General features: G+C 37.1%; 1 protein-coding gene across 1 annotated transcript; it reads left to right on the top strand.

Annotated features, from left to right (window-relative positions):
• The first annotated feature begins 752 nt into the window (after positions 1-752).
• slc30a5 (solute carrier family 30 member 5) lies at positions 753-20862 on the top strand. The gene is made up of 17 exons (XM_030148634.1): positions 753-997; positions 1936-2060; positions 3603-3725; positions 5418-5484; positions 5618-5703; positions 6924-7011; positions 7173-7260; positions 7561-7637; positions 8073-8243; positions 10600-10888; positions 12135-12343; positions 13862-14019; positions 15719-15848; positions 16222-16483; positions 17063-17289; positions 18302-18430; positions 20571-20862. Exons 2-17 carry the CDS (start codon positions 1990-1992, stop codon positions 20739-20741), a joined length of 2346 nt encoding a protein of 781 aa, XP_030004494.1. The 5' UTR covers positions 753-997; positions 1936-1989; the 3' UTR covers positions 20742-20862.
• Positions 20863-21453: the final 591 nt, after the last annotated feature.

Here is a 21453-nt window from a genome sequence, read left to right as displayed (position 1 = left end):
AATTGTACATTAATATAATCATATTAACATTAGGAAAAATACATTTAGAAACTGGTATATAGTGTAAATGATGTTATAAATTTTCTGCTTATTGTTTTCTTGTCAAAGTTTGTTGTTTTGGTTTTTACTTTTTAGTTAAGATGATCTTTTGTCTATTTTTTTTACTCAGCTACGCAGTAAAATATTTTCAACTTTAAATAAAATTATAGTAAAGAATTGATAAATTAATCAAATATATGTATGAAATATACAGGTTTTCACACCAGGATAGTTATTTATTTTTCTTATGTGTTTGATGTTTATTTTTAGTTCAAATAAAATACTTTATGTATTTATATTTTCTTAATTTTGACACCTATGGTCCTCTGTACTTCTCTCCTCCGTCGTCAGTGACTGCCCACTGAGCATGTGCACCGTTGACAAATATATGATATGGAATGTTTATCGTGTCCGGTCTGGAGCCACTTCTGAAGGCTTTTAAGCACTGAATTTGTGCCTTTTAGATGATATTAATATGATAATATTTTCAACTTTAAAGAAAATTAAAGAATGGATAAATAAATCAAATATATATAAAATATATAGGTTTTCACACCAGGATAGTTATATATTTATTTATTTTCTTATGTGTTTGATGTTTATTTACAGCAATTAAAAAAACAACTTTATTTATATTTTCTTAATTGTGACACCTACGGTCCTCCGTACTTCTCTCCTCTGTCGTCAGTGACTGCCCACTGAGCATGCGCACCGTTGACGAATACATGACGTGGAATGTTTATCGTGTCCGGTCTGGAGCCGCTTCTGAAGGCTTTTAAGCACTGAATTTAGCCTCAGATGCGGTGAAGTCAAACCTTGTGGTTGTCGTTTTGTGTCTAAACGGAGACGTTGGTCTGTCGGACACACACGACAAACGCTGAAGACGGAAATAAAGACACTTCCACGGGCATGCCGGGACGGACGGCTAGCTAACCGAGCTAGCTAACAGGCTAGTGAGGTGAGTTTAAATTAAGGCTTCGTTTATTCATCAGTGGAAAATGATGAAACAACACCTTTATTTTATATTGTGTTGGATTCAAAGCGTGGAAAATAAACACTAGACCTACTTTTAAACCTCCAGAATGTCGAGTCAAAGCATTAGCTCCAGTCTGAAGACATTTAGACAGACTGGAAAGCAGTTTGTTGGAACTTAAACCCATTTTAATCCGAGTTAATGTGATAAATAACAACAGTTGAACATTCTGTGTGAACTACTGCCTGTGACTTTATCCTTTAACCTGAATTAAACACAGGGAATTCACATGATTTATTTCTGTGACGACTTTCTCTCGTTTCTTAAGTGATTTATCACCCTCTACTCTGATATTATCCTCAGTATTTTGTATTTTCAGTGTATATCAGGTATTTTCCTATATTTAAATTTAGTGGTCATGTACATGTTCATAAAAGCTCAGAGTAAATTCAGATGTTATTAAATCAAAACAGAGACTTTGAGGGTTGAAAACGAGGGCAAACCTTGTGAATCTGCTTCTGTTGATAATAATTAAAAAAAAAAAAAAAGACTATTGTAATTTACTTAGACAATAATTAAAAATAATAAAAATGTATCTATAAAATCAATGTCCAGTCCCAGTAAATGTTGGATAAAAGGTAGAAAATAGAAAAGAGATGACGCAACATCAGAAAAATAGTGAAAGTTGTCTTCTATAACAGATAAAACAAATCTGTTCGGTCCCAGTTTAGCAAATAACACTGATGACACATTTCATACATGAAGTGGACATCAGTGTTTAACCAACAGTAACGGTTTCTTATGATCATTTACTAAAGTCCACTTCTGTTCAAATTATTTAAGGTTGTGAAAGATGATGGAAATTATATGAAGTAGTGACAAAGTGTTCAAACATCATATGTGCTTTATTTCTTCTTTTTTAGCTTCTAGTCATGTTCACGACACTGGGGACGTAACGGATCGAGTTTGAAGCTAAAATGGAAGAAAAATACAGCAGCAACGTCCTGTCAGGAGGAAAACTGGGCATGGTGGAAGTGCCCGACTCCAGGTGTGTTTTTAACCACATTCAGCTGACCTGAGTTCAGCCACACATTCAAAGCACACTGAGAGTACAGCCTCCATCTGGGATTATTAAACACACCAGGCCTTTTTCTACAGCTGGTTTCACTTTCTGATGGTTTTACGAGCTCTTCCTTCATGGAATTGCAGAATCTGAATCACATGAACACTGTCATACGTGTAGATCAGGGGTGTCAAACTCAACTTTAGTTCAGGTTCCACATTCAGCCCAATATGATCTAAAATGGGTCTGACCAGTAACATAATTAATTAATGTCAACTCAAGTCTTTTCTCTATGTTTTGGAATGAAAACATTAAAATTACATAATGAAAATGTTTACATTTACACAAACTGTAGATATTGGTTGTAACAGATCAGTATTTAACCCACAGTGGTTTAATCTGCAGACAAGTCACTAATGATTCCATCCACACAATGTCTTCAGGTTTAGTTGGTGAGCACTAACCCACTACCCAGACTGGTTCTGGTTCCAGACTAGTCAGATCTAGTCTGAAACCAGCTCCAGTTCTAGTCTATCAAACTAGTGTTGGATGGATTAGTTCCAGTCAATGATCGGTACCGTTAGTCTGGTGGTCTGATAAACGGACATCCTACTGTATAATGCACGTTCTGTGTCCATCCGCCCGGCGTCCCATCGATGTCCGTCCAATCGATGTTACAGCACAGGAGGGCGTTTCTATGGATTTTCCTCAGCCTTCACAGGCCCGATCACTGCCAAACTTGCCAAGTGAATAGAAACATTCCCTGACTATCTACTAGGCACAATTTTATGTCCGTATTCAAACGTTGTGAGGTATGCTGGGCGCTTTAGCCTCTCATGCTATCGTACAATGGCACCACGGGTACAATGCAGTGCAGTGGATGAAAACAGTAGAATTCCGATGATAGTGTCTCAGTATCTAACGGCTAAAGTCCTCAGACTCGTAGACTATCTGAAACTAGGTTCACATTCTGTTCCTGGTGGACACGGCAGACCCGTTTGGACCAAACCTAGTGGGATTTGGACCATTTTTTCCTCCATATTTAAGTTTTGTTCCATAATCGGCGCATTCCGTTTGGTCCAAACAGGTCTGCCGTGTCCACCGGGAACAGAATGTAAACCTGGCTTTAAAAATCTGTCCGTGCATCCTCAGCCATGCTGCGCTGGGTTTTCCTCTGTTCCACAGCGAAGGACAGGCTTCAAGACTAACGAGGAAAAGAGCCAACGAACCAACTGACGAATTCATTGTCAACTGTTTTAAGAATCGATTTGGATCCATTTAATCAATTCGTTGTTGCTGAACTAGTCTTCAGTGTAATTTTCCGTTTCACAGTTTCATCCCAGGGGCTGGATCGGACCCTTAGGTGGGCCAGTTTTGGCCCACGGGCCGCACGTTTGACACCCCTGAGGTAGATTGTAGATGTCGACTGACTTTCGGGTCAAATCCTTGAACTTTTAAAGTGTGTAATAAATACATAAATGAGTGTGTGTTTGTACGGTGGATGAATCCAGTTTTTCTCCTCTACAGATTAACCAGATACATTGTTTTACTGGTCGTCTCCAAGGTCCTCAAGGCTCTGGGGATCTTTGAGTCGTATGACATCCTCAAAGTGGTTCACATTGTCCAGTTTATCTTCATTCTCAAACTAGGGTGAGTCCTGCACACCTGTCTACTATAGGACATGTATGTTTGTATTTATGTCAAACAGGTTCAACATTCACAGTTCGTGGCTCTTTTACATTTGCTTTTTTTAAAGCAGTCACAGAAGATAAACTTCTATCGTTGCTGTACGGTGGAAACCTCTTATGTCCAAAACAGTTATTGTTCAGGAAACTGGAAAAACCGTGTATATTCTAAACAAATGAAGTAGTTAAGAGATGTAGATGTATTTATAAAACCATCAGACCAACATGAAGACTGACCAATAATTATATGACAAATAAAAAAAAGACCAAAATGGACTTACAAGGTTTCAGCCTGACAGCTACATTAAGTTCCCATTAACCCATAAAGACCCAGTGATACTTTTGTGTCAGTTCCCAAATTAATTTTCTCTCTATTTAATCTTTCTTTAGTGATTTATCACCATTTATTATTATATTATCTTTAGTATTTTGCCATTTTCACTGTAAATCATGTGTTTTCCTATATTTAATTTCCTTTATTTAATTTACATATTCATGAAAACTCAGAGTAAATGCTAAGGATATTATTATCAAAACAAAGAAAACTAAAGAAAAAGTGTCTTTTTCAGTCAAATCTCTCATTAACTGAACATAAACTAAACATAAAATGTGTGCTGTTTTAACCCATAAAGACCCAGTGATACTTTTGTGTCAGTTCCAAAATATTTTTATTTTCTGTATTTAACTTTTCTTCATTTATTATAATATTATCCTCTGTATTTTGTGTTTTTTCAGTGCAAATTGTGTATTTTTCTTTATTTAATTCACTGATCCTGTAGCTGTTCATAAAAGCTCAGATTAAAGATGAGGGTTATTATATCACAAACAGAGAAAACAGAAGAAAAAGTAACTCTTTCAGCAAAGATATCATTAACTGAACATAAACCCAGTGTTTACAACCATATTTTGTTGATTTTTTTTATTTATTTCATTCATATTTATTCAGTTAACTTGTTATTTTATTTGCTTTTGTTCTTTTTTCTTTACCGACTTCATTATTTTTTTTCAATCTTGTTCAGTCTGTTGCTTATTTTGATTATTTTATTATTCATTTTTATTTATTTTATCAATTGCTTTGTCTGTTTTTGTTGCTTATTTTAATCTTCTTGACTTCATTTTAGTCAGTTTTCTTATTTTTTTTTTTTTTATAAACCCAGTGTTTCCATCCACTGTCATTGATCCAACTCCATGGGTTTGAAGATAAGATAAGATAAGATAAGACAAGACAAGATAAGATAAGATAAGATATTCCTTTATTAGTCCCACAGGGGAAATTCCAGATTTACCACAGCAGTAGTGGAGCACTGTTGAATCAGTGTTATAGAAGATGACGGTGTTTCCACGGTAACTACAGAGCCTCTGAACATCCAAATGGGTCATATCTGATGACCATGAAAAGATGAAGAACTGTATTTTACACCAATTATTTACATGTATTGATAGAATTAGTGGATCAACAGGTATTAAACAGTTTAGATCAGTAGATGGTTTTGGTCTTTATCGGTTAAACTGAATCAAATCTGGAAATTTTAGACTTTGTAATCTTCAGAAAGTTAATTTATCCTGTATTATTTACCAGTCTGAAGGCCTTTTTCTACTGGTTTATATGGTTTTTATATTCGAATCTCCAGTGTGAATGAATGTGTTGTTTTCTCAGGAGCGCTGTTATTCTGCTGTTCTTTCAAAAACCTTTCTCCTCGGGAAAAACCATCTCTAAAAGACAGGTGCGTCCACGTTTCAATGCTCAGCTGCTGTTTTTTCTACATTACAAGAAATGACTGTGACTGAAAAACGTACATGATGAAACAGTTTGTCATTCTTCCTTGGTCTAAAAGCTCATGTCTGTTTGTTTTCCAGTGGATAAAGTTACTGAAACATGCGGTTTTCAGCTGCATCATATCCCTGCTGGGGTTCTTCGGTTTAACTCTGTGTGGACCTTTAAGGTAAGAAGTCTCACTGTTGCTGTGAGTAAATCTGGTTTACATGTTTAATGAGCGCTAGCATGGTGCACTGGCCAAATTCAGGGACTCATTTAAACCAACAGAGAAACTGTACCTGAATGAACGTCCATAAGAAACCCAAGGTGCATCGGAGAAGTCCATGTTTGGTTCCTGAGTTCCATGACCCTGAAGGATCTGAGGGTCTCCTGTAGACCAGGACATACTGGGCCAGCATTTACAAATATACAAAACAATAAAATAGCATTTATTGTCATTGTGTGGTCAGTGTTACTACAGTCAGTGAAACAATATGACTTAAAAAATAATAAAACAAGAAATATTAATGACAATAACTATAAAAAAAACAGCAGTGAAAAAACAAGCAATTGCACATTAGGATGGATAGATAGACAAACAGACAGACAGAAAAAAATAAATTGACAACAAACAAACATTGTTCACAGGATAAAATGAACAAATATTACAGGGAATTGAACAGTCTGTGAGTTTATGTGTTCTTTGACAATTCAGTGTAGTTGTGTGTTTGTTTTTAAGATGTTTGTGTTTGTGACGTTTGTGTGTGTGCGTTTATGATGTTTGTGTGTGTGACATTTACACGTATGCATTTGTGATGTGTGTGTGTGCGTTTGTGTGTTTGGGTGTGTGTGTGTTTGTGATGTTTGTGTGTTTGGGTGTGTGTGTGTGTGTGTTTGTGATGTTTGTGACATTTGTGTGTTTGTTTTTGTGATGTCTTTAACATTTGTGTCTTTGTGATGTTTGTGTTTGTGACGTGTGTTTGTGACATTTGTGTGTGTGCGTTTGTGTGTTCGTGACATTTGTGTGTGTGCGTTTGTGTGTTTCTGACGTTTCTGATGTTTGTGTTTGTGACGTTTGTGTGTATGTTTGTGCGTTTCTGATGTTTGTGACGTTTGTGTGTTTTTGTGTGTGTGTGCGTTTGTGTGTTTGTGACATTTGTGTGTGTGTGCGTTTGTGTGTTTCTGGGGTTTCTGATGTTTATGTTTGTGACGTTTGTGTGTGTGCGTTTGTGTGTTTCTGGGGTTTCTGATGTTTGTGTTTGTGACGTTTGTGTGTGTGCGTTTGTGTGTTTCTGAGGTTTCTGATGTTTGTGTTTGTGACGTTTGTGTGTATGTTTGTGTGTTTCTGATGTTTATGACGTTTGTGTGTTTTTGTGTGTGTGTTTGTGACGTTTGTATGCTCTGCAGGACGCTGCTGCTCTTTGAACACAGTGACGTGGTGGTCATCGCTCTCCTCGGCGTCCTCTTCACCAGCTCTGGGGGGGGGCCGTCTAAGGTCAGAGGTCACACTTAGACTTACTGTATTAACTGGGGGGGGGGGGGGGGGGGGGGGGGGGGTCCTTTCACTCTGTGCCTGGAAACATGGGTGCACTTCACTGGTAACAGTTTAGTTTGAGTTTAGTTTTCAGTTTCATTCGATGCTTTGTGTTTGTTCAGACCAGAGGTGCTGCTTTCTTCATCATCGCCGTCATCTGCCTCCTCCTCTTCGACAACGACGACCTCATGGCCAAGATGGCCGAGCACCGTATCCTTTACCCCATAACAGAAATACAATACACTGTTATTATAAAGGTACAAATACTGTGTTTGACAGGAACATGAACAGTAGATCTGATCTACACTGATTGTATTCTTTATAAAATATCAGATATACATAACTGATGACTATTTCAGTAGTCGACTAAGATTATGAACGACAAAAAAACAAAACAATGGCTCTTATTTATATTTATCGCAGCAATAAATATATCGTTGTAAAGTCCAGCCAGGTGTGAGTTGTGTTGCAGTCGAAGCTGTTGTTGTTGTTTGTCTTAACTGGGATCAGCTGAGGGTCACCACGACAGCGCTCTCACTCACTTCCTCTACACGGCCATCGCCTTTTTAGGCGTCGCCGATCACAAAGTAAGTGAAGACGTGTCCTGTTGAGTAAAAAAAAAAAAAATCTAGCCTTTTCTGTTCAGGTCCAAAGCTCTGGAACACCCCACAGACCACATGTGCACAGAACACTGAACACTTTAAATGTCCTTTAACCCTTTAACCTCTGAGCCCTGACTCCAGGTGAAGCTGAACATATTGAAGATGCACTTGTTTGAACTGGATTTGAATACGAGCGTGTAACTTTTATCTTCTGCCTGTGTTCAAATGCTATTTATCCTATTATTGTGTATCTGTTTTAATTTTACTATATCTTATATTTATTCTTATTTTTACTAGGTTTATCATATGTTGTATTTTTATCTATAACCTATTACAGTACTTTGGTCACTTTCCGTTCTAAATGTGCTGTATAACTCACCTTGACCTTTTGTAACCCTGTGTTCTTCCTTCTGTCCTCAGGGTGGCGTGGTGCTGCTGGTGGTGTCCCTCTGTCTGAAGGTGGCCTTCCACACTGCCTCCAGGAAACTGTCGGTGGAAATAGGCGGAGCCAAGCGTCTGTACGCTCTGGACAACCTGGTGTCTGCCGCCGTGCTGCTGCCCTGGGTCATTGTTCTCTCCGCCTCCACAGACGTAAGCACAAAAACAAACAAAAACACCAAATGTGTGTGTGTTTGCAAAAACACCAAATGTGTGTGTGTGTTCGCCAGCCGCTGGGTGTCGGAGCAGTTTTCACTGTAAACCAATGGAATTAAACTCATAAGAAGAGGATTTACAACATGGGGGTCAAACATACGGCCCATGGGCCAAAACTGGCCCACCAAAGGTTCTAATTTGTCCCACAGTATGAATTTGGAAAGTGCAGAAATGACACTAAAGTTTTTAAGAGTCAAATGTGTCATAGTTGTTTTAGTTCAGGTTCCACATTCATACCAACTGGGCTCTACAGTAAAATAATAGAATAATAACCTAGAAACAGTGACTCCAGATTTAAATCAAAATTTCATTGTAAAAAGTTGGTATCGGATCGATATCAGATCAGTATCGGCAAAACTAATCCTAAAAATAATTGGATCAGATCATGAGCAAAAAAATCTATATCGGGACATCACTAGTTTTTATGCAGAGGGAGTATCTGACAGTACAGAAAAATATTGATACATGATGATTTTATAGCTGTTTTTTGTGTGTACATTTTTGCCTTGAAGGTAACTAGAAGGTTAAGTCATTACCTAAACTGTCCATTCTGTGGTTTGCGAACGATTTTTTTCTGTTTCATTTTATGATTAAATGCACAGCTGTTAACTAGTAGAAAAACCCATTTAATGGAGTTTTGTTTTCAGTGATTCATGTTTCATATGTAGTGCAAAAAGTCATATCATGAGTGACACAAACACCAGAAAGTGGCAAATGTTTGTGTCATCAGTATCTGTTAAATCATGTAAACAGAGGAAATATTTCACTGTTTTAATGTCATTCGTTCACTTAATATGTAGAAGTGGTTCCACACTTCCAGGTGGGGCCACTAGGAGGTGGTGTTGTGCAGAAGGGATGGAGGTTCAAGTTTGGGTTGAAGTGAATCAGAATACTTTATTATTCCCAGGGGAAATTGTTGTGTGTTACAGTTGCTCCATTAAAGTATAATAAAAAGTAGCAGGAACGAAATGATCAATACAACAAAACTAGATAGATAGATAGATAGATAGATAGATAGATAGATAGATAGATAGATAGATAGATAGATAGATAGATAGATAGATAGATAGATAGAAATGAATGAGCCTAAAATTATTCATACCCCTGGCAAATTTTGACTTAGTTACTTTTATTCAGCTATTAAGTTGTTTCTTTTTTTAATTGGAAATGACCCAAGTTTCAACCAAAAGACAATGTACGAGAGGCATTCTCTGCTTTTATTTACATTTACAGCAGTGTGCAAAAAGTAGAACACTTGTCAAATCTTAAGAAATTGGTGGTTTATTTGTTCCCAGAGCCTGAATTTCACTTTTTTTGCCATTGCAAAAGGTAAATGCAAAGATATTGAGAATATTTCACCTACAAATTTATCAGTCCAGTCCTTTTTTTTTTTTTTTTACATTTTACTCTAATATTTAGTCGTCGTCCCCCCCCCCCCCCCCATTGTGTCAATGTATTTTCTGAGAGTTTCAACCCCAATGTCATTCCACGCTCTCAGAAATTCATTCCACACAGTTTCCTTTGATTGTTGCCGGGGGGGGGGGCACTAGATATTAGAGTAAAATATAAAAAAAGGACTGGACTGATAAATTTCTGTTCAAAGTGCTTTTATTGCATGTCTAGTCACAGAAAAGGATAATACAGTCATTGTGTTTTTGTTTTTTATCCCAAACCCATGAACATTCCCACCCTGTTGCACCAAAAAAAAAAAAAAAAAACGAAAAAAAAAGCTGACTGACAATAGTAGTAATAAATAAATAAGGAGCACAGATAATAGTCACAGACTCGTATTAATAAGACTCCTCTGGAATAAGTGAGGGATCGACCTCTTTTATGTGATTCAGAACAGGTTGCCAGGTACTGAAAAACTTATTGGCACATCCTCTTATAGAATATCTGATTTTTTTTCTAATGTTAAAGGATGTAAAAGATCCAGAAACCTAGATGGACTGATAAATGTGTAGGTGAAATATTCTCAGTACCTTTGCCTTTTGCAATGGCAAAAAAGGGAAATTCAGGCTGTGGGAGAAAAATAAATCACCAGTTTGTTAAGATTTGACTAGTGTTCTAATATTTTGGCACACCACGGTACATTTAATTATATTTCATACAGTGAATCAAATAAATCTACAACCACAGACTAAACTTTAACGTTGAACAGGTAAAATATGCATCATGTGAGAAATTTAGCATCAGAGTTTAGAATTTGTCTGAAGAAGAGAAGCTCAAATACAAAAAAAAAATAAAAGTGATGGTGCTTTTCCTAAACCTGCGTTCTGCGTTTGTTCCACAGAGTAAAGTTGAGTCGTGGTCGTCCCTCATCCTGCCGTTCGGGATGATCATCTTCTCCGTCATGATCCTGGAGTTTTACGTGGAGGCCGTCTGCAGCGCCAAGATGGAGACGCCGCGGTGCGCCCGGTACGGCGCCATCGCCCTCTTCCTCAGCGCTCTGATGCTGGCCAACTTCTGGACTCACCCGCTGACGGATCAGCTGCGCTCCATGAGCAAACCGCCGCAGCAGGTCAGCACTGAGCACGTGCTGTCCGGAGGAGTCCTGGTCAGCGCCACCTTCTTCATCATGTGTAAGTAGATGAACTGACCCTTCTGTGTTTCCATCCTGAAGACCCGTCAGCAGTCGCCATGGAGACGACCATTACAGTAAATATTCATCAAATTAAATAAATATCTGCTCCAACTGCCTGGTCTCTGTAAATAAACTATATGGACAGAAGTATGTGGACACATTCCAACAGGGGTCTGGACTACATACTGATATTAAATATTGGCGGTGGGTGACAGGGTTTGGCCGGTTTCCATTCTGCTTATAATTCTATGGGGGTATGGAATGGTGCGGACCATACTGCTCGTCGAAGTGAAAATGAAACTTACTACTCCTTTATCTCTTCTCTACCTCCTGAAGCTTCACAAACTTTCAATGGAGGGGGCAGGATGTTTGTCCTGGACTATTATATATTATATACACTATATTGCCGAAAGTATTCACTCACCTGCCTTGACTCGCATATGAATTTAAGTGACATCCCATTCTTAATCAATAGGGTTTAATATGACGTAGGTCCACCCTTTGCAGCTGTAACAGGTTCAACTCTTCTGGGAAGGCTGTCCACAAGGTTTAGGAGTGTGTTCATGGGAATTTTTGACCATTCCTCCAGAAGCGTATTTGTGAGGTCACACACTGATGTTGGACAGAAGGTCTGGCTCTCAGTCTGCGCTCTAATTCATCCCAAAGGTGTTCTATGGGGTTGAGGTCAGGACTGTGTGCAGGCCAGTCCAGTTCATCCACACCAGACTCTGTCATCCATGTCCAAATGGACCTTGCTTTGTGCACTGGTGCACAGTCATGTTGGAAGAGGAAGGGGCCGGCTCCAAACTGTTCCCACAAAGTTGGGAGCATGGAATTGTCCAAAATGTCTTGGTATGCTGAAGCAAGAGATTTTGGACAATTCCATGTTCCCAACATATATTATATAATATATATCATATTATATTTGTTCATAATAATATAAAGCCAGAAACCAAATTATTTAATATCTACCAGTCATATTATGGTATATAGTATAGATATGATTAGACTAGGAAGGTTATTATTGTTATTAATTGTATAAGGAGAAGGGGTGGGAGTTTATAAGTTGTACTTCTTCTCACTCCTTTTCGAATACGTATAAGTGTTTTGTTTATTTATTTTCTTCTGTTTTGGCATTCATATTTGAAATAAATACATCAATCAATCAATCAATTAAACCAAAAGCTATTCATCAGATTTACTGGGTGGTCCTTTAATGCACCGTTGTCCTCTTCCGTCCTCAGCGTCCAGTATCCTGTCGTCTCCGTCTAAGCGGGGGCAGAAGGGCACCCTGGTGGGTTACTCTCCTGAAGGGACGCCGCTGTACAACTTCATGGGCGACGCTCTGCAGCACACGTCGCAGTCTCTGCCTCGCTTCATCAAAGATTCCCTCAAACAGATTCTGGAGGAGTACGACTCCAGACAGATCTTCTACTTCCTCTGCCTCAACCTGGTACGTTCAATGTTTCCTGGAACGTAGGACAGAAACCTGAATTTAAAGGGGAGGGGCAATATATGAGTCAGATGTTAGGGTTAATATTTCTGCTGCTGAAAAGAAAAGTAGCAAAAATGACAAAGTAAAGGTTATTGGAAATGTATAAGGAGCTGAATTACATTTGTAAACACTTCTGTTTTGATTATTCCTGCTTTTTGACATATATATATTAAAGGATAAAACATTACATCAGCCTCATAGTCGTACACAAATGGACAAAAGTATGTGGACATGTTGAATTCAGGTGTTTCTTTTCTAACAGGGGTCTGTAGACACAATTTGTCCCAATATTTGCGTCCATATAGTTTATAAACATTAATATTTCCTTAATGTTTAATGGTAGATTTTTGTTTCTCAGTCAGAAAGTAGATGGTTAGATGTAGAAGAAAATTATGATTGATTTGGGGGGTTTTTTTGGATGTTTTGGTTTTTCTCCAAATTTTTCTGCACATGTATGATATAAAAACAGTCCAGAATGATCCTAAAGGGGACACGTTGAATTCAGGTGTTTCTCTTCTAACAAATTATAATTTTCTACCTCAACTAACCATCTACTTTCATCACATCTTACAGAGGAAGAAAAATCTAACATTTAACTTTAAGAAAATATTGATGTTTTTATGTGAAATCCTCATGAACAGGACATCTTACAGCTATAGACATGATATGTCCCAATATTTGTCCATATAGTTTATAAACATCAGTATTTCCTTAAAGTTTAATGGTAGATTTTTCTTCTTCAGTGAGATGTAAAGAAACTAGATGGTTAGTTGTGGTAGAAAATCATTATTTACAGCCAGAGCAGGAAAAATATTTTAGAAATTTAGAGGAAGAATATTTAAAATCATAGTCATGGATTAAAAAAAAAAAAAAAAAAAAAAAAAAAAAACCATTTATTTAAATTTATTAAATAAAAAAAAAATGACCTTGTTAAAGACATTTTTCAAGGTGTCTCTGGTCAATTTCAGACCTTCCATTCACATAAATAACAGTCCAACAGTCCTCATAGTTATTATACACGGTGTGTAATAACACAAAAAATACACTAAAATGAATCTAAATTCATAAAAATGCACTAAAATACACACAAAAAAGGCTAAAATGCACTGAAATACTTTTTAAAAATATGCTAAAATGCACAAAAGTTCACTCAAATTCATGGTTAAACGGAAGTCAAATTGAAAAAAACAAAACACAATGTTGAAAGAAATTCAGTCCAAACCATCTCTAAGACAAGAGATAAGATAACAATTTAACCCAAACTAACCAATGCAGTTATATTTATCCCATAATATAAAACTATATTCTGACATTAGTCATTATTGTTTTGTATCCCAGACCCCTGTTAGAAAAGAAACACCTGGATTCAACATGTCCATATACTTTTGTCCATATTGTGGGTATACATTTCTGACTGTGTGGAGTTGACTCTACTTCCTGTCTCTTCTCTAACCCATGTTCTTCTGGATGTTCCAGGCGTTTACGTTCGTGGAGCTGTTCTACGGCGTCTGGACCAACAGTCTGGGTCTGATCTCCGACGGCTTCCACATGCTCTTCGACTGCTCGGCTCTGGTTCTGGGCCTGTTCGCCGCCCTCATGACCCGCTGGAAGGCCACCAGGATCTTCTCCTACGGGTAAAACCAGGCTCTATGTGCAGGCCTCGAAAGTCTTACAAAAGTATGGAGTTTTATAACACTGTTTTCCAGACCTTGAAAAGTCTGGAATTTTGTGTTAAACAAGGTTATTATCATTAATGAAAACTAACAGAATAACGAAAACTAGAATTGTAAAAACATTTTTGTTAACTGAAATAAATAAAAACTAGAATTAAAAGAAAAAAATGATAACTGAAACCGTATTGTGTGTTTACAAAACTAACCAAAACGTATAAAAATTATGGATAAAATTCCCTTCGTTTTCATATCTGTCAGTGTCAGATTGATATGAAATTGATTTATTTCCCTCAAGCAATTTTAGCTGCTTGGCACCATATGATATTCAACAGTCCATCACTTCTCATCATTTGTGGTTTCCAGTCGTCTTCTAGTCCCCACTCTACCTGGAAACATGAAGACTAAAGTTGGGAGAAAGCAGCAGAGTCCTGTCTGGGATTTATTTGAATATGACGGAGAAGAAGAGAAAAGAGACGCCAAAACTAAAATTAATACTAAAACTAAACTAAAACTAAGCATTTAGAAAAAAATGAAAACTTATAAAAATTAGCAAACCTGTTTTAAAAACAAATTAAAACTAACTGAATTAGAGAAAAAAAAAGTCCAAACTAAATAAAACTAAACTATAATGAAATATTCAAAGGTATTAGAACCTTGATCAGGGGATCTCAAACCTGTACTATGATAAAGCTTCACAATAAAAAACATCTAAAACATTAAAAAAAAAAAAAGAAGTACTTGAGGAAAACATCTAAAAAACCTGATCTGATTTCACTAACCAGTCAGTGCTGGAATGATTCTAGTGTCCGTGTGATGTTCATGCACTTCTGTGATTTTAATGTTGTTTTTTTTAAATTCAAATGTTTATTTAGAACAGTCTTATAAGATAATAAAATAAGATAATAAAATACATGACATCAATCATACAAAGTACACTGTTCTCCTTTTTTTTTAAGAAGAAAAAACAGGGTATCAATAATGATTATTAAAAGGAAGAGAGAAAAAAAGCAAAAAGGTAGTATAAGTAAATTAAATTAGTATGTAAAAAATTGATAGTAAAAATGATTTTAACAAGCCTGTACACTTAGCCAACCACACTTCCAGGAAACAAGAAAAGAAAAAAGGGATTCATAGATACATATATATGTATACACACAAAGCAGCATTCATAGTCATAATACAAAGAAAAAACAAAAGAGCCTAACAGTGCACATGTACATTTAGTATTAGGATATTCAAGCACAAAAGGCAACCGTGAACATAAGAGTAGCACAGAAAAGGAAAACACATAAACAAAAGACAAAAAAAACCTTGAGGGAAGAGAGTTAGTACCATCTTCTATGTTCAGTTGTGATTTTCATGTTTTGAAAATGTTTCTGTCAATAAAACATAATTTACTGTGAATTATTAATTCATTCATTCATACATTTATTAAAATGATCTTTTCTACTACACATAACAGGTACGATCGGAACCACAAAAGCAGGAACACAAGTATAAAAGTACATAAAGTTAAGGTCTAGGGGGGAAAAAATAGCAGTTTTGAAAAAGTCTGGAGTTTTTATTTGGATAAAGATCAAACACTGAAAACGAACACGCCGGCGACTCTTCAGAGGGGTCGGACTCAGATTCAGAACTGAGCCGTGTGTTGTTCCTTCAGGTACGGTCGTGTGGAGATCCTCTCTGGGTTCATTAACGGCCTCTTCCTCATGGTCATCGCCTTCTTTGTGTTTGTGGAGTCCATCACTCGTCTGTTGGATCCTCCAAATATCAACACAGACATGCTGACTGTAAGTAAAACGCCTTCCTGTTACCGTTCATCCTGTCAGTAAACCTCAGCCGACTTCAGGCAGAAGGGGTGATGAACTCATTTTGTCATCTGTCCGTCTGTCCATTCAGCAACGTATTTGTATTATCTGAAGAATGCACTGAGATTTGATATCGTATCGTGATCCTAGTATTGTGATTTGTATCGTATCGCCAGATTCTTGCCGACACACAGCCCTGCACTAGTACATCTGTTGTCCGTGTGTGTGTGTGTGTGTGTGCGCGCGCGTGTGTGTGTGTGTGTGTGTGTGTGTGTGTATGTGTGTGTGTGTGTAACGCCTGGTCCACACCAGAAGGTTTTCACACATTGAACTGTGTTTTTATTGTCGTCTGCAGCCGGTGTCCGTCGGAGGTTTACTGGTCAACCTGGTGGGAATCTGCGCCTTCAGCCACGCCCACTCCCACGGAGGCAAAAGCTGCTCGTCACACGACCACGGCCACTCGCACCACGGCCACTCCCACAGCGAGCACAGCCACGGAGGCCACGGCCACTCCCACGGAGGACATGGGCATGGACACTCTGGACATGGACACTCCCACGGCGGCGGTGGAGGAGGAGGCGGCAGTGGGGGCGGGGGCATGAACGCCAACATGAGAGGTGAGTGTGGATCGTGGCTGCAGTGGGCGGGGCTCTGCAGCAAGGTTCTAATAGTTTTGGATTTTTCATTATAGTTTAGTTTTATTTAGTTTTGACTTTTTTTCTCTAATTCAGTTAGTTTTAATTTGTTTTTAGAGCAGGTTTGCTAGTTTTTATTAGTTTTCATTTTTTTCTAAATGCTTAGTTTTAGTTCTCCCAACTTTAGTCTCCATATTTCCAGGCAGAGTGGTGACCAGAAGACGACTGGAAACCACAAGTGACGACGAGTGACGGACTGTTAAATATCATATGGTGCCAGCAGCTAAAATTGCTTGAGGGAAATAAATCAATTTTATATCAATCCGGGAATTTTACCCATCATTTTGATACGTTTTAGTTAGTTTTGTAAACACACAATACAATTTCAGTTAGTTATCGTTTTTTTCTTTTAATTATAGTTTTTATTTATTTCAGTTAACGAAAATGTTTACACAATTCTAGTTTTCGTCATTTTGTTAGTTTTCATTAACGATAATAACCTTGCTCTGCAGAGGAAGGCGGAGCCAAACTGAAGCGTTGCGTGCTCTTCTTTCCTCCCAGGGGTTTTCCTTCACGTCCTGGCCGACACCCTGGGCAGCGTGGGCGTCATCATCTCCACCATCCTCATCCGTCAGTTCGGCTGGTTGATCGCAGACCCCATCTGCTCGCTCTTCATCGCCACGCTCATTTTCCTCAGCGTCCTTCCTCTGCTGAAGGACGCCTGCGAAGTTCTCCTCCTGCGAACTCCACCGGAACATGAGAAGGAGCTGAACAGCGCACTGGAGAAGGTGAGGAGACGGGGATGGTTGATGACAGTAGAACTGTGGAACTCAAATATGTGGAAACGGAATAATTCATAACATTAACAGATAGCTTTAACTCAGCGGCCAGTAGGACATGAGCTGCTGTGAAGGCATCGTCTTCGTTATCAGTTTCTCCAAACATCTTCGCTGATGAAACTACTGGTCAGATTCATTTCAAATTTGGGGAAAATGTCTACAAAGATTGTTCAGTTTTGAGATTTTTTTTAATTTTGGACAAATTTTTAAAATATTTAAAATGTTCCTTTCCTTCTAATGGTCCATATTTAGATGGTTTATAACGTGTAAATGTTACACATATCAATATAGTTCCTATTGATCAATTGTAGAAGTCATATATAGACTTTCATTTGGGTCCATGACCTTTGACCTTTAGTGACCTTGAAGGGTCAATCTCAAGGCCACCAGTGTCTAGATTTAAACAATCTTCTTCTCTGAAACTACTGGTCAGATTATTTTCAAATTTTGGGAATATTTCTACAAAATTTGTTCACAGTTTTGAGAAATTTAGATTGTTGAATTTCTGGCAAATTTTTCAATATGCAGTTCCCCCAGAAAACGCAATTATGCAATCGCATAATCCAATCCCATAATCATGAAAATAGCTCACATTATGCAGGAGTCCTCATTTTTTCAAAAACAACGCATATTCACCACAATAATAGCATATTTCCACACAAAATACACGAAATATATGAGGCTGATTTTACAATCCATGCATTTTTCCACATAAAGTTTAAAAAATATTGCATTGTACCTTAACACAGGTAGTGATGCAATATGTGACTTGCAACATCATTGGCTCGCACTTCCACAGAAGGTAAACTCACTACGAGCCTCAGAAAAAATCTTGCAAGATAATAAAAAATGCAGCTCATTTACCGACAAAAATATCTGCAAAAGACAGCTCAAACCAGTACCTGATGTCCTCCAGGAAAGACGCATCAAACCAGTGACATCCTTCCATATTTTGTTTCAGATTGAGAAGATTGAGGGAGTCATATCATACAGAGATCCTCATTTTTGGAGGCACTCGGCCAACGTGATCGCAGGGACCATCCACCTCCAGATCATGTCGGACGTGGTGGAGCAGAGGATCATCCAGCAGGTCAGTGAGCGTCGACTAATGAAAGCAGCGTTAACTGGAACTGCAGGGACTAAACTCCCAAAACATCCCAGTGAAACCAGTCAGACAGAGGTGGAATTACTGAGTCTGAGGGAAAATATTAACTCAAAAAAAATACACATATATTAGTTCCTTGAATGGTTTGATTTGATGTTCAGTACCAGTTGTATTTAAGTTTTGGGTTTTTTACATTAAACAATTATTTGATTGGACACAGTATGATACAACGGTTTTTTTCAGATACATTTTTTATTTTTATTTTTTTTATGGAAGGTCTTTTGGAATGGACAGCGTTTTTTTTTTATTTATTTACTTTTTAAATAATTTTATTTGTGGATTTTCAACAGCATAACATGGATGCATCATACAATCTGTACATTTCTACTGTCTTTTTTTAAACACAAGCCCCCACCCCCAACTTCAATATAAATAAATATATCTACCAAAAAACATCAGGATTATGAACAGGAGGCATATAGCATTCATACAAAGTCTAGATGTGGAAACATAGCAAAGCAAAAATAAATATATAAAATAAGATTGAATAGATAACAATTATACATATATTAAAAAAAAAAAAGAAGGCAGAAATAAAATATGTACCATACCTACAGTTATCCAGGTGATGAGTGGTGATTTGGTGTTAAAGTCATAATATATTGCTCATTCTATAAGTTTCTGTGAATTTTAGAAAAGGCTGCCATGCTTTATAGAATTTTGCAGTTGATCCTGCTAACGTACATGAAACTTTTGTCCCTTACAGAGGAGTAAAATGCGTTGTTGGGTCCCAGGAGGATATACAGAGAGACATTTATTATTTTATTAATTCAACTTTATTTTTATTTATTTATTTATTTTTTAAATAAAGATTTGTTTTTATTACCGGACGCTCTTACAGGATGTTTTTGGTGTTTAACAACCATCTGCAGTTCGTTACAGTGAGATAAAGCACATTTTACAGATGGAACACGCATAAATGTATAAACTTATAGATCAGGGGTGTCAAACTCATTTTAGTTCAGTTCCATATTCACCCCAATTTGATCTCAGGTGGGCCGGACCAGTAAAATAATAACAGTGAAAAAAGTAAAATTATATTATGATCAGGTTTACATCTTCAAAGTTTCCTTAAAAATCTGAATAACATGAATAACTTGAATTGTCTTAAGAAAAACAAGTGCAATTTTCACAATATTCTGCCTCGGTTTATCAGTTTATCGTTTACACATGTGCATTACAATCGCAAAAATCATTTACACAAATTCATCCCACGGGTCAGACTGGACCCTTTGGTGGGCTGGCTTTGGCTCCCAGGCCGCATGTTTGACACGTCTGATTTAGAATAAGCTGTAAAAACAAGCACAATTCTAAACATTAAACCAGTGTTTATTTTCCTGTATTTGTTTTTTTTTTTTTGTCTTGTGAAGTCTTGGAGATAGCAGAGTGTAGTCATCTGACATTTCCATCGTCCATGAGCCATCAACAGCTCCACCTAACACTGATTATTCACTCCAACAAACCTCACATGGTTTCACTTCAGGAAATGTTCAAATCATCCAATATGCCACCAAAAATAGATGAGAAGAAAGTCCAAGAAAAACCAAAAAAAGATTTATGTGCGGGAACTGTTTTCTTCTTCTTTTTTCCTCTCCCATTCATCCTGTGATCAGGCCTCAGATTTATGGGGTGTCTCTGGTGTAGTTAAAACCAGCAAAAGCACCAGCAACAGACTCAGAAAAGACTAATCATTCAACTATTGCTAATTAGTAAGAAAATATCAGTTGCACAATGTATCGCGATATTTCATTTCACAGTACTGTATCGAAATTAAAAAGTAGTTTATCAATATTTCTAGGTATTTGTTCAACTGCAGATATGGTAGAGCTTTATTTTTGTTCTTTCTTTTTCTTTTTTGTTTATATTTTTTGGGAATCCTGCAAGCTCTTTTATTTCTATATTCACATAAGTATTTTACTCATTTATTTCTGGGTATTTTGCTCTTATTTTACTCGTTCAGTTTTGATAAGCCAGGATGCTGTCTCAGTATTGAACATTATCACTCTGCTGACTTTCCTCTCATTGTCCACACCACTAACAAAGTCGTCCCCCTTTGTTTTTTCAGGTGACGGCCGTTTTAAAAGACGCGGGGGTGAATAACCTGTCGGTCCAGGTGGAGAAGGAGGCGTATTTCCAGCACATGTCTGGACTCAGCACAGGGTTTCACGAAGTTTTGGCGATGACGCAGCAGATGGAGTCCATGAAGTACCTGAACGACGGGACGTGCATCATGTAACGTCCACGTGTGGGACCAAATAGAACTTTATGGATGGACTCGGTTTCTTTTACATTGAAATGTACAGTGTATGAATGTGCTTTGAATAAATCTGAATATATTGGTTTTATCTTCATGTTAATTGTGTTTTAACATATTTTTTTATACTTTAATATTTAATTTTTTTCCCCATGTGAAATTCAACTGACTCTAAAATATTTGTTTACTGTTTTTTATGCGTTAGTTGGATAGAGGACAGTGGAGAAGACACGTTTATATTCAACAGTGCTTTCTCAGTCGACTGGGATTCTGGGAATTTTTTTTAAGCAATTTTTCATTTTAGGAATTTTCTTCTGCTGTAAAGTATTTGTTTGACCTCAGAAAAAAAACAAATAAAGGTATGAAGTCAGTAATAATAATAAAAAATAAATAAATAAATAAATAAATAAATATAAATATATATATATATATATATATATATATATATATATATATATATATATATATATATATATATATTTTTTTTTTTTTTTTTTTTTTTTTTTTTTTTTAAACAAGTAATATTCAGCCAATCAGATTAACTCCTCTACTGTTGCTAGGCAAATTATCAGACTAGCATCCTTGTTTGCTGCTAGTTCTGCATTATGTGGCACCAGCTCAACAAAACCCATAGTTGCCTTTCAGTTATAAGTGGTTTCAAACCATAAACAGTGTAAAAGGAGTGTGTGTAGAC

Source organism: Sphaeramia orbicularis, chromosome 12 (genome assembly GCF_902148855.1).
Source record: "Sphaeramia orbicularis chromosome 12, fSphaOr1.1, whole genome shotgun sequence".
Taxonomy (NCBI): Eukaryota; Metazoa; Chordata; class Actinopteri; order Kurtiformes; family Apogonidae; genus Sphaeramia; species Sphaeramia orbicularis.
The sequence above is the reverse complement of the archived record's forward strand: the minus strand, read 5'-3'. Positions and strand labels throughout refer to the sequence as shown.